The sequence below is a fragment of the Molossus molossus genome, unplaced genomic scaffold (genome assembly GCF_014108415.1).
Source record: "Molossus molossus isolate mMolMol1 unplaced genomic scaffold, mMolMol1.p scaffold_m16_p_12, whole genome shotgun sequence".
Lineage (NCBI taxonomy): Eukaryota > Metazoa > Chordata > Mammalia > Chiroptera > Molossidae > Molossus > Molossus molossus.
Genome location: NW_023425347.1, coordinates 7817621 through 7829565, shown reverse-complemented (window position 1 = coordinate 7829565; position 11945 = coordinate 7817621). Strand labels below are relative to the sequence as shown.

Here is an 11945-nt window from a genome sequence, read left to right as displayed (position 1 = left end):
TTAAGTAATAGTTCTTTTAGTAAAGAGATTAAAAAAGAAATATTTTTTTCATTTTCATTGGCCCAAAGCATTAAAGTAAAGGAATCCAGTAACGGTAAGGGAGTGAAGAGAGATTTGAGAATAAAGCAAACTTTCTTCCTTTTGCCCGAGTTAGAGCAACCCTGTGAAATGTGGAATTGAGGACCCCAGGCAAGGACTTTCTTCTCTTTCTTTACTTCCTTTGCACAAAGTGATACTACAATGAAAAAGACCAGTGACTACTTGTACTTCTCAGAGAAATGGTACAGCATGAATTTAAGGTGCCCTAAAATAGCAGTCAGGAGCACTACAAATGCTCATCTAAGATGTGTTTGCAAATAAGGTAAATCATGCTAGGAATTTATTTTTTAAGACAGTAGAAATGTACAACTTAATGTTAAGAAGTTAGGTTTAACTTCTGTAGCTATTAAAGCTAGAGGATGTTTTTAATGTCATCAATATTGGGTTAGGAGGAGTTGTAGGGAGTAGAAACCTGGAAGGCAGGTGCACTGAGGTGTGACATGGTGGGTTTCAGAGGCAGCAACAGGTTGAAGCTCCATGCTGAAGAATCACCAGGTAACATATTCTTGGGGACATTTTCATTGTAAGAAGTCTTCAGCTAACTTGTTGAATTCATTTGCAAAACGCAAATGGAGGTTGTGTTTGCCTTCTGGCATCAGATGCAATCTGAAAAGAAAAAGCTTATGATTGATGGCACACCATTTAAAACCTTCACCCTCCCTAACATTACCTGAAAATCTACAGTAAAAACCTGCTGCATTTTTTTCCTTGACTACTGGGGAGAAATGTAAGGTACACAGTATAAATTTTCCTGAATGTGTACTTGAATAAAAGCCTCCTGGAGTATATGACTGACCTGGAGGCTGTACTTGGAATTGTAGCATGTATTGAATGGTTTAACTGAACCTGACAGAGTGGGACATAGGGTTTGGTGGTTATCTAAAAAAAAAAAATCCATTTTAATAAGGTTAATTTTAACAGAAGGTTGGAAAGATGATAAAATACAACAGGTCCAAAACCCACTGGATTAGAACAGGTGAGCTTTGTGGGGCATCTACGTAGGGAAAACCCAGGTCAGTTTAGCCACTACCAGAGTGTTGTTCAAGTTTCCAAATTGCCCTGACATTTTTGAGAACAGACTAACTCGATACAAGCCACAGGGCAAAGGGAGAACGGTGTTCCTAAGATTGTGAGGGCAGGAACAGCCTGCATCAGCAACCTTTTCTGCAGCTGTTACTACATCTTTTGTGGCAAACCTCACTGTCTTAATGAGGCTCCTTCCTTTCAAAAGGATTGTGGTCAAACATGGCTAGTTGGCAATTTCTTTAATAAAGGCAGCCTTCTCTGAGTTCTACATTTTATTTATTGGCTATAAAAGTACAGAAATAAAAGTTTTAAAGCTTCTGGAATATAAGCACAAGTTCAAGCTATTCTGTCCACAATCACAATTGGACATTAAAAGGATACTAGGGCAAAATGCCAGTTACCACATTGGCTAACTGCCTGGTCTTTCACCACTGGGGGTCTGAGAGCTCTCGGGACCTCAGTGAACACTGGGGAAGACTTGGTAAAGGGTCCTGAGGAACAGCTGTCCTTGCAGCTCATCCACATGGGGATGGGGGAGGGGGTACTCAGCTAATCAAAGTCATTTACTTCAGAGGAGGAGAGGACTGATTGTTGGCATCTTTCTGAGGCTCCTAGGAAAGTTAAGGCCATTTATAGTAACTAGAATGTTCCAAATTCAGTTTTGAAGCTGTTCATTAATGAAGGGCAAACTGCATCAACCCCAAAGATAGGATCCCAGTTGCCCTACACAAGGAACAGGGCATGTAGGGACGATCAAGGCCTCTGTTTTTAGGAGACAGAGGAACCAACTGCTAAAGATGCTGAAAGGTCAAAGGGCATGTCTAGGCTAAACTGCATCCTGTAATGTGTACTAAGTTGGGTTCGGAAGCAGAGACCTCAGTCTGCCCAACTTGCAAGTCCTCCCTTGTGGAAAGCCATGCAGATTATGACGTGCCCTTCCCCATTTCTAGGATGCATTCAGAATCCCCCCCAAGGAAGGAGACACCAGCAGTGAATCCCTTATTTTTAGCCTCAGTGCTGTCTGCATTCTTCCTATAGTCTCTAGGTCTCAGGAAAATGAAAACCTGGTCTCCTTCATTAAAAATATGGGAGATCTGTTCTGAGGCATCCACATTCAGAACTGTACTGAATTATGGATGAACAGATGGATAAGTTATAAAGAAAATTGCTGTTCTCCCTGATACTTTTTGGGGGTCTGTCAAGTTCTTGAATACACCCTCCTTTAGGTTTGATACAGGGGCCACTATCCTTAAAGCCTCTGTGACACAGGGGCCACTATCCTTAAAGGGGCCACTTTTTGGGAGCAGTACCACGCTAGGCAGGAGTCAATATATAGCTGTCAAGGCAACTTAGCAACTCTACTGCTGACCCAGGTTCTCACCCAAATAACAAAAGGATCCAACCACATGCTCCATGGGAAGTGTTTCAGTCACACTCCCCAGGAAAATTAGTAGGAAATCGCCACCACCAAACACATGATTCAGCTGGAAATTGGGGGCCTCGGAGACAGGAAACAGAAGTCCCCATTTGCCAGATTTGATTCTAGATCTTTTAGAGAAATTGTCTAACCTCATAGTAAAACTTGTGGTCAGTTTACTTCTTGATATAGTCCTTCTAGGACCTCACTTTATAGGCCATGTAGCAAAGGAAAAACAATGTTACCATCTCTTCCTTGGTCTAACCTTCTCCAGTTTTCAAATTAAGCTGAGAGCTACAGATATGAACAAGGCCACAGATGTGCTACAGCATTCTTTCTCCACTAAATAACATTCTAAATTATTTATGAACCCACAGTTTCCAGTAAGTCTATGAACATTTTTTTTTTTAATAAAAAACAAAGTAGGCTCCTGCCTGGCTTTCTTTGAACTAGGGTATTAGCTTCTCAGACTCAAAGGGAAACATCAGCCCTTTCTGGTTCTCAGAGTCGGACTGTGACTACGCCTCATCTCTCCTGGGTCCCCACCTTCCTGACTCTGCTCCAGCTTTCTGATGAAAAATCTTGGACTTCTCAGTTTCCATAACTGCATGAGCCAATCCCTTATTCCTTACAGAAAATAAGCCTCCGTGTGTGTGTGTGTCCTATTGGTTCTGTTTCTCGGAGAATCCTAATACACCCATACACCTAGACGAATAATGGTGCTGAATGTTGGGACAGAGAGCAACTTACTTCTGACCTACTATTAAACTACACTCTGTTGTCTCCTGGGGCTCCTGATCACCTGTACCCACACCAGCATTCCAGCCACAAAAGTGGCACTACTGTGTGTTGTACAAATATTCACTCCTCAAAAAGTATTTTGAATGACAGATATTATCATCCTCATTTTATACACAAGGAAACAGGCACAGATATGTACACTTCTTGAATGAATGACTAAGCCAGCATTCAGACCCCTGCGTACTGTTCTTCACTCCCACAGCTATGAGTGTTGCTCAGGCTCCCCAAATACCAATTCTGCTCTCCAGGCAAAACTCCTTTTCCCACCTCTCCCCTTTGGTTGGAACTGGCCCCAGGTGCCACTCTGCGCACATGGATGTTACTCGTTCTTTCCCATCTGGTCTGGCTTTCTGGCTCAGCCCCAGAATGTGAAGTAGGACTCTGTATCATCATTTTTGGCCCTGAGTCACCAGTCAGTGACCCCTGGCCATCCACAGAGGCTTGGCCCTAGGTGCCTATCTGGCTCTCACATTTTCTTTCTTTCAACATGTATTAGACTGCATTCTGGGATAGGTGTTGACATGCCAAACAGGTGGAAAACTAAACTCACAAGCTAACAGCTGTAAAAGGTATACATAAGGAGTTGTGAGGCCTCAGACAGATGAGTAACTGGAGATGGAGGAGGAAGAGGAGAAGGAGACATCTGAGTTGCAACCCAGAGGATAAGTACTCTTGGCCAGGCAGTGAAAGGGTAAGGAGTAGAGAAAGGTTCCAGGCAAGGTGCTGGCCATTTGCAGCTGGGTCTCAAATCCAGATCCTGACCTCTGCTGGGCCTCTAATTCCTAGATCTGAACATCTCCTCAGAAACATACCATTATGAGCTGAACTGCATCCCCCGCAAACATGTATGTTGAAGTCCTAACCCCCAGTACCTCAGAGTGTGACCTTATCTGGATATAGGTCTTTAAAGAGGTAATTAAGTTAAAATGAGGCCATCAGGGCCCACCCTAATATGACTGGTGTCCTTATAAGAAGAGACCAAGGCACAGAGGGAAGACGGCGTGAGGACTCAGAGGGAAGGCGGCAGTCTACAAGCCATGGGGAGAGACCTCAGAGGAAAGCAGCCCTGATGACACTTTGATCTCAGTCTTCCAGCCTCCAGAACTGTGAGAAAATAAACTTGTATTATCTAAGCCTCCCTGTCTCTGGTGTTTGTTGTAGCAGCCCTAGCACACTAATACACATAATAAGCAGACACACAGTTCAATAAGCTGTGGAGTCATAACCTCTTCTGAGATGTCTGAGCCTCACTGCCTCTGGGGGCCCCCCCACCCCAACCCCAAAGAACATGACAGGTGCCAATCTCTGCTCAATGCAAATTCTCTGCAAACAAGCTGGGGCTGGCCTCATGTCTGTAACAGGAGACGCCCAAGCAGAGGCTGACTAGCTAGACAGGTGGTGAGGCGATGTCAGTGCTTTTCCATCTTGGAGGGAGGGCTGGACAAGCCAGGGATGCACAGGGGCTGGGGCAGGACAAGGAGAATCAAAGGGATTGGGTCTGCACCCCATCACTGTTGTAATCAGACCAGCTCTTATTTCATGTTTCATATCTTAGACTTCTGCATAAGAGTTTTGTTAGGAGGAAGGGTCAACTGCCTAAAAACAATTTTTAAAACCAATGAACTTCAATGATCACTACAGCCTCTTTGCTTCCAAGAGATTCTATCATTGTTCTCCCACAAAGAGAAAATAGAGAGAGGGACAAATTAACATGAGCAGGAAGCAGGCTTGTTGAACAACTCCACCCTTCATTAGTCTCCTCCTGAGGAGAGAAAGGCATCGGTTTCACATGTGATATTTATTTGTTGGTAAGATCTTTGAAGGGATACACTGTGTCTTTAAGTTTAAGTATAAATGTACCGGGCAAGGTAATAAAATACCAAGTTCACTGGAGCTTGCTACACTCTGAATTGCTATATTCTTCTCAAGTGGCATGGTATACAGAACCACAGGATGACTTTGGTGCTCAAGGAATCCACCTTCCTTTTGTGGGGTTCAAAATAAACTATATCAGTTCTATGTAAATTCATGTCCAACATAAAGGGCTGTTTTAGCAGAGGAAAGGAGTGGGTGTAAACTGTAAGCCAATTTTAGATAATCACCACTAATAGCAATTTACCTTCAGCTGATTTGTTTCAAAGACTATAGCTCTAAGAAAATGGTCTTCCATAAAATAATCTACTGAGACAATTATATCAGAACAGTAAGGGAATAGTTTTCTCTCTTACTGATGTATTCTGTTGTTAGGAGATGTCTTTGGAACAGAATTCCTACATTAAACTTTGTTGCAGACTGACTTTTATTGAACCTGGCTCTCCAAGGGAACACATGCATTTATTATGAGAGTCATATACAGAAGCCTGTCATTTCTGAAGCTATAAAACAATTAACCAGATCAACAAGTATATAATCCAGGCATCTAACCATCATATTAAAATAAGACTATGTTTATGAGAGGCAGCTGTGCTGTGGGGGAAAAGCACTATATTAGGAGAAAAAAATCTAGGATTTGTCTTTAATTGGCTATGTAACCTTGGACAATTACTTAGCATCTCAGCCTTGATTTTCTTATCTATAAAATGGGGACAATATTTCTTTTTCATAAGTTAGTTATAAAGTATAATTAGATTTTTATATGTAAAATACCTTTTAAATATAAAATGCTATATAAATATAGAAATTACACAGGTTTATGGTAATTATATTTTATCAGAATAAGAAGCATACCCCCCCACATCTCAACATTCTCTGAGAAATGTGTTTGTTAAAATATAGCACAGAGCAGCATGACTGGGAAGCAGTGGAACTGTTTCTGCTGAACTGTGGGAGCTCTCGGGCAGTGCTGGCCCACAGCAGGCATCAGAAATTGCTCATGAAGGGAAAAGAGGGAGGGAGAGGAGGAAGAAGGAACAGAGTGGGGAGGGAGAAAAGGAGGCAAGGAGCGAGCAAGTGAGGAAGGATTTTAATAGGCCGCTAATAAAAGCCAATTTCTTTTCTTTTTTTGAATCCTCACCGGACGATACTTTTCCATTTATTTTCAGACAGAGTGGGAGAGAGAGAGAGAGAGAAACACTGATGCGAGAGAGACACATTGATTGGTTACCTCCTGCACGACCCCAGCCAGTGCCAGGGAACTGGAACCTGCAGTTGAGGTACGTGCCCTTGACCAGAATCGAACCCACAACTCTTTGGTCCATGGGCTGACGCTCTAATCGCTGAGCCAAGCTGGTCAAGGCAAAAGCCATTTTCAAAAGAATTCTATAGAATACCAAAGACGTCCTGAGCAATGACAGTATCTCTAAAATTACTATATAGTCTTTGAAGGGGTCAAGGCTCACTAGGATATTTATTTCCCTGTATGTTTATTTTTTTATAAAATTAGGTCACTATCTTCCAGTCACACCTCACTTTCTTCTTCAGGATATGTAGCCACTGCATATAAGGGAAATACTGAATTTATTCAACTTTGAATTTTCATATACCTGGCTATATATTTTGGCTGGCAAAAGCTGGCTCCAGTGTCAGCCAAAGTATTTAAAATATAAATTTCTACTTTTTCCCAATTATTTTTATATGTGTGTGTGTGTATTTAAATTTAACTTTTCCCATCATCATTTATCCCCTCTATGTCCTCTTCTAAACCCCACCCCACCCCTGCAATCACCACACTGTTGTCCATGTGGATGAGTTCTCTTTTTCTCTTTTTTGCTCAATTCTGCCCTTCTCCACCCCGACCCGAGTTGTCTGCTCTCTATCTATGAGTCTGTCTCTATTTTGCTTGGTAGTTCAGTTTCTTCATTAAATTCCACATTTGAGTGAAATACTATGATATTTGTCTTTCTCTGACTAATTTATTTCACTTAGCATAATGTTCTCCAGGTAAAAAATAAAAATAAATAACACATAAATTTCTATTTACTCCATACAAATAACACCATCTTTGCTGACATGTCTTGTAATGTTCCCCATGCCCAAAGCTGGGTGGCAGAAATCAGAATGCAAAGAACAAGCGACACGTGTCTGCTATCTGACCAAGACGCCAGCATGGTCAGCCATATGCTGGCATTTCATAATTCAGAATAACAGGTTTATCACCTGGTATGTACATATTTAAGGGTGAAATAACACAAAAAGTTTACAACATAATTTTAAGTGGAAAAAAAGCAGCATCAGAGTTGAATATAGAATATGATTATTACTATGTTAAAAAAGGGAGAAATACGAAAGTGCTAATAATGAAAGAATTTAAATGGATAACAAGCAAAAGGCAATTTGTTTCCATTTTCTGATTTTACCAATTTTCTTTATTGGTTAGGTAGTGCTTTTATAATGATAAACTAGATTGAAAACTCCCAAATTGTCTAAAATTGTTTTAGTTAACAAAGATTGTTATAAATCTAAATTACCTCCAATGCTACAGAAGTTGGTATGTATCAGCACAGTGGCCACCACAGCAACAAGAGACATGTATGTATCTGAGATCCCCTCCCTTCAATTACTGGTTATCCACAAACCAGGGACCCTTGTGCCCCATGTTTCCCCAGTGCTCTGTAGACAGTGGTACTGTTCACTGCCATTGGCAACATGGGGGTGGGGGCCACTTTAAAAAACCCCAGCCTCCCTGTTTCTCTTCCTTCCTGCAGCTCCTTCTGAAACGTCAGAGGCACTGAGTGGAGAATGGACTTACCGTGACCCTCTCACATGTTTGTGGATGAAGTCAGCATGAAAACGTGGGACCAGAGAATCCTTTTCACCATGCACAATTAGAGTGGGGCACTGAACCAGGGGTAGCAGGTGTCGACAGATATTACCTGGAAAACAAATGCACAGAGAGTCAGCTTTGATGTGACCATTTCACAAGGTGAGGAGAAGCAGAGAGCTGGGCAAGTCACACCTCTCCTCAGACCTGTGTCCCAGTCTGTCATAAAGTGGTTTCAATTAGACAGGGTCTGAGATGCCTTCCAGCCCTAACATTCTTTGGGTTTCCTTCTCTGTTTCTATGCTGTTTTTTTTCTCTTTCTTTTAAAGCTCTATTAGAAGTTTTGCCTGATTTAAATTCATAATTCATGTATAACAAGAAAAACAAACGAACAAAAATACTCCCACAACTCTGTATTACACAGAGGCAGTTCCCAGTTTGCACAACCATGGTAGGTGGTTGGTATCTGAAAAACTCCTGCTGTGAAATAATGTCTTAAGGAGTCCTTGGGGTCCCAGCTAGCGCTCAAAGGTTAGTACCTCATAATGAATCTCTTAAGCCCTCCTGCCTCTGACATTCCTGACTGACATACTTTTGAGAGATTGTAAGATCCTCACTCCCATGTATAACATTTCTAAGGTGAATATGTACAACCTGGGCTCCAGCTCCTGTCCTGCCACCTCCTGCCTATGAAATCTTAGTGGCTCCTTAGCCCCTTTGAGCTTCAGCCTTCTCCTCTGGTCACACAGGGATTCATCCCAGTTCCCTGGGGTGGCCAAGAGGCTAAGAAAAGATGCCATAACTCAGGTTTCTGGCACCCAGCAGGTATTCCACAAAGCCAGCTCCTTCCTCCCCTCTCCTTTGCCTGTGTCAAGAAGGAAGCGCTGCAGCTCTGAGAAAGCTGGGGACCAGCCAGGAGGTGCTATCCAGGCACCTGGCCTCCCCCCCCCCCTTCAATTGGGGGCATAAATGAGGTTGACCAGGGAAATACTTTTCTAGGTCTCTGAAGCCTCCCTCTCCTGTCCCTGGGATGACACACATCTGCCAAATGTAACTCAGATAATTAAAGCTGCTGTTACTGAGGGCTCACTATGTTAGGAACTGTCCAGATTATTTAATACCCATGAAACACTTACAGTAGTTACATGTTTAGTATGTACAACTGTTTGTAAATCAAGTACTTTTATTAAGTACTTACTCTGTACTTGATACTGTACCAAAGCTGAACATATATAACTCATTTAGTCTTCAGAACAACTTTATGAGGTAGTTATTAGTATCTCTAGTTCTCAGACAGGAAATTGCAGCTTAGAGAAGCTAAATGGTCTGCCGGAATCCATTCTAACAGCAAGCCAAGTGGCAAAGCTATAATTTACACCCAGGCTTGCCTAACTCCAAATCTGTGCTTGTCTGAGCACCCATTAACTTGAGTGTACAACCATGAAAAAGGGCTCCTGTCAAATTAATTAATACAAAAGGGAGATGAGTAGTTTGCTAACAATTTTGCTGTAAGATGACTGATATACTGCTAGATCCTCTGTATTATGACTTTTTTTTTTTACTCCCTTTCTTTTTTAAAAAATAAATTTTATTTTCTAGAGTTTTAGGTTTACAGCAAAATTGAGTGAAAGGTATAGAGATTCCCCATATACCCCCTGTCTCCCCACACATGGCCTCCCCCACTATCAACATCCCATTTTTACAGTGAATGAAACTTCACTGACACATCATTATCACCCAAAGGTCATAGTTTACCTTAGGGTTCACTCTTGGTGTTGGATATCCTATGGGTTTGGACACATGTATAATGACATATATCCAGTATAGTATTACAGAGGGCATTTTCACTGTTCTACGATTCTTCTGGGTGGCCGTTCTAATAGAGTGGAACCTGATTGTTGTTTGGACCATCTTTTAATCAGGTTATTTTCTTATTGTTCAGTTTTAAGAGTTTTTGTTCAGTTTTGTATATTTTGGATAACAGTCTTTATCAAAAGGGTCTTTTGCAAATATTTTCTCCCAGTCTGTGGCTTGTCTTTTCATTCTTTTGACAGTGCCTTTTGCAGAGCATACGTTTTCAAATACAGGACATATTTTTGAACTGCTCATTTAATCCTGCTTCTACCTGAGTAATCCTACATTTTCATTACTCTCTTCAAGAAAACACAAAAGTCTACATTTCCCAAAGTCGCCCTCTTTAATGTCTCAGACACTGCTGTATAGCACTTTTTTTGTTTGCTTTAAGAGCTGAGGGAAAGAGATTTTAGAGACCTGTTTCTATGTGTGGAGACTGTATTTGAACAGGATATATTTGCTGTTTTGAACTTAAGCCAAGAAAGTAACATTTCCAAATGTCCTTTTCATTGTGAAAGTTTTGACACATGACTCATTCTGGAAATGATTACTTAAGAGATCAAATTGGCTCCTTAGTCACTATGATTTTGTAACAGAATGTGCTCCATGATTAGATCTTAGCTACTCTCGCTTCTTTCAGCAAAAAATAAAAAAAGAGATTACAAATGTAAATATCTATATAAAATACTTTAATTCAGAATTTCTCTTAAAGATGTCAATTCTTACTGTAATTAGAAACCATGTTAATTTTTCAGATATAGACAGGGAGATATCGATTAGGGTTAAAGTCATATAACTTAGTTCTAAAGATGGGAAAAGAACTGAACACTCTCTTCCTCACTGGAATTCTGCTGGGGCTAAAGGTCATGACAGAAAGTCCTTCCTTCTCCATCGTGGGATAACTCATCCAAATGGGCAAAAAGTAAAAATGTGGTACATGTGGCAGTTTATTTGTTTTCTAATTCCTCATTCTGAAATTAGAAAATAAAAACTATTTGAGGCTTCTAGAGAAGTATTTTGTCATCACATACAAATTATTGGAAGGCAAAAAGAACAGTCAGCTATTAAAGACTCAACAATATAAATCATTATACTGTATACAATCTGTCTCCAGTTGAAAGTGGATTAATACATGAGAACTTGTAGTGTACAGTCTCTCGTGTCCTCTGTCCACACTTCTGTGTGAGGACAGTGGGCAATGTATCATCCCTGAGGAATTCTGACATGAGGGAAAAAACTCAAGTAACCTCTGTGATCACATTAAATAGTTCATGTAACCTACCATCTGGACGATGTTTAAACTGTGTTATGCCATCCACCCACTTTTCACAGGTTTTTGAAAAGTAGTCATACCCATATAGAGTTTCTAGAGGCTTTTTTGTTTTCTCACTCCACTTAGAAACATCTCGGATACCTGAAAAATAGAAGTGTGAACAAGAACAGGTTTAGTATCATGCTAAAGTTCATCTTTAGTCCGGCCGGTCCCTAGTGTGGGGCATGCAGGAGGCAGCCAATCGATGTTCTCTCTCATCGGTGTTTCTATCTCTCTCTCCCTCTCATTTCCTTTCTCTCTAAAATTAATAAAGGAGACTTCCAGTCAGGAAGGGGCACAGGTAAACACGGTATCACGTCCTCCCACAATCACATCAAAATTACAACTAAACTACAGAACAACCATTCTTCAGAACCGCCTGAAATCGAGCTTAATGGAAGTCCTACAACTATGAAATTAAAGAAGCAGCCACATGGAGACTGGCAGGAGGGGCGAAGGCAGACGGGCTGGTCCCACACCCACATGTGGTGGATAAAAATCAGGAGGATACCTTGGCTGTGAAGGTCCTCTCTGAGGAGTGAGGGGTCCCCATCCCACACCAGGCCACCAGCTCAGGGTTCCAGTGCCAGGAAGAGAAGTCCCTATCACTTCTGTCTGTAAAAATCAGCAGGAACTGAGGCTGAGGGAGGCTGAGCTGCTGAAGCCCCAGGCACTTCCTCTTAAAGGGCCAGTGCACATATTTGGACCGCTTCCTCTGAGCTCCAGCATGGGTAAGG

At 41.5% G+C, this 11945-nt stretch overlaps 1 protein-coding gene across 1 annotated transcript in view; it reads right to left on the bottom strand.

The window, feature by feature from the left end:
• Positions 1 to 64: 64 nt before the first annotated feature.
• Positions 65 to 11945, bottom strand: part of BPHL (biphenyl hydrolase like) — a 34581-nt gene continuing 22700 nt past the window's right edge. Inside the window, exons 5-7 of the mRNA XM_036256045.1 lie at positions 11179 to 11310; positions 8031 to 8154; positions 65 to 705 (exon numbers count right to left, since the gene is read on the bottom strand). Coding sequence (XP_036111938.1) covers positions 618 to 705; positions 8031 to 8154; positions 11179 to 11310 — 344 coding nt within the window. The 3' untranslated portion in view covers positions 65 to 617. The remainder of the gene's footprint in view (positions 706 to 8030; positions 8155 to 11178; positions 11311 to 11945) is intronic.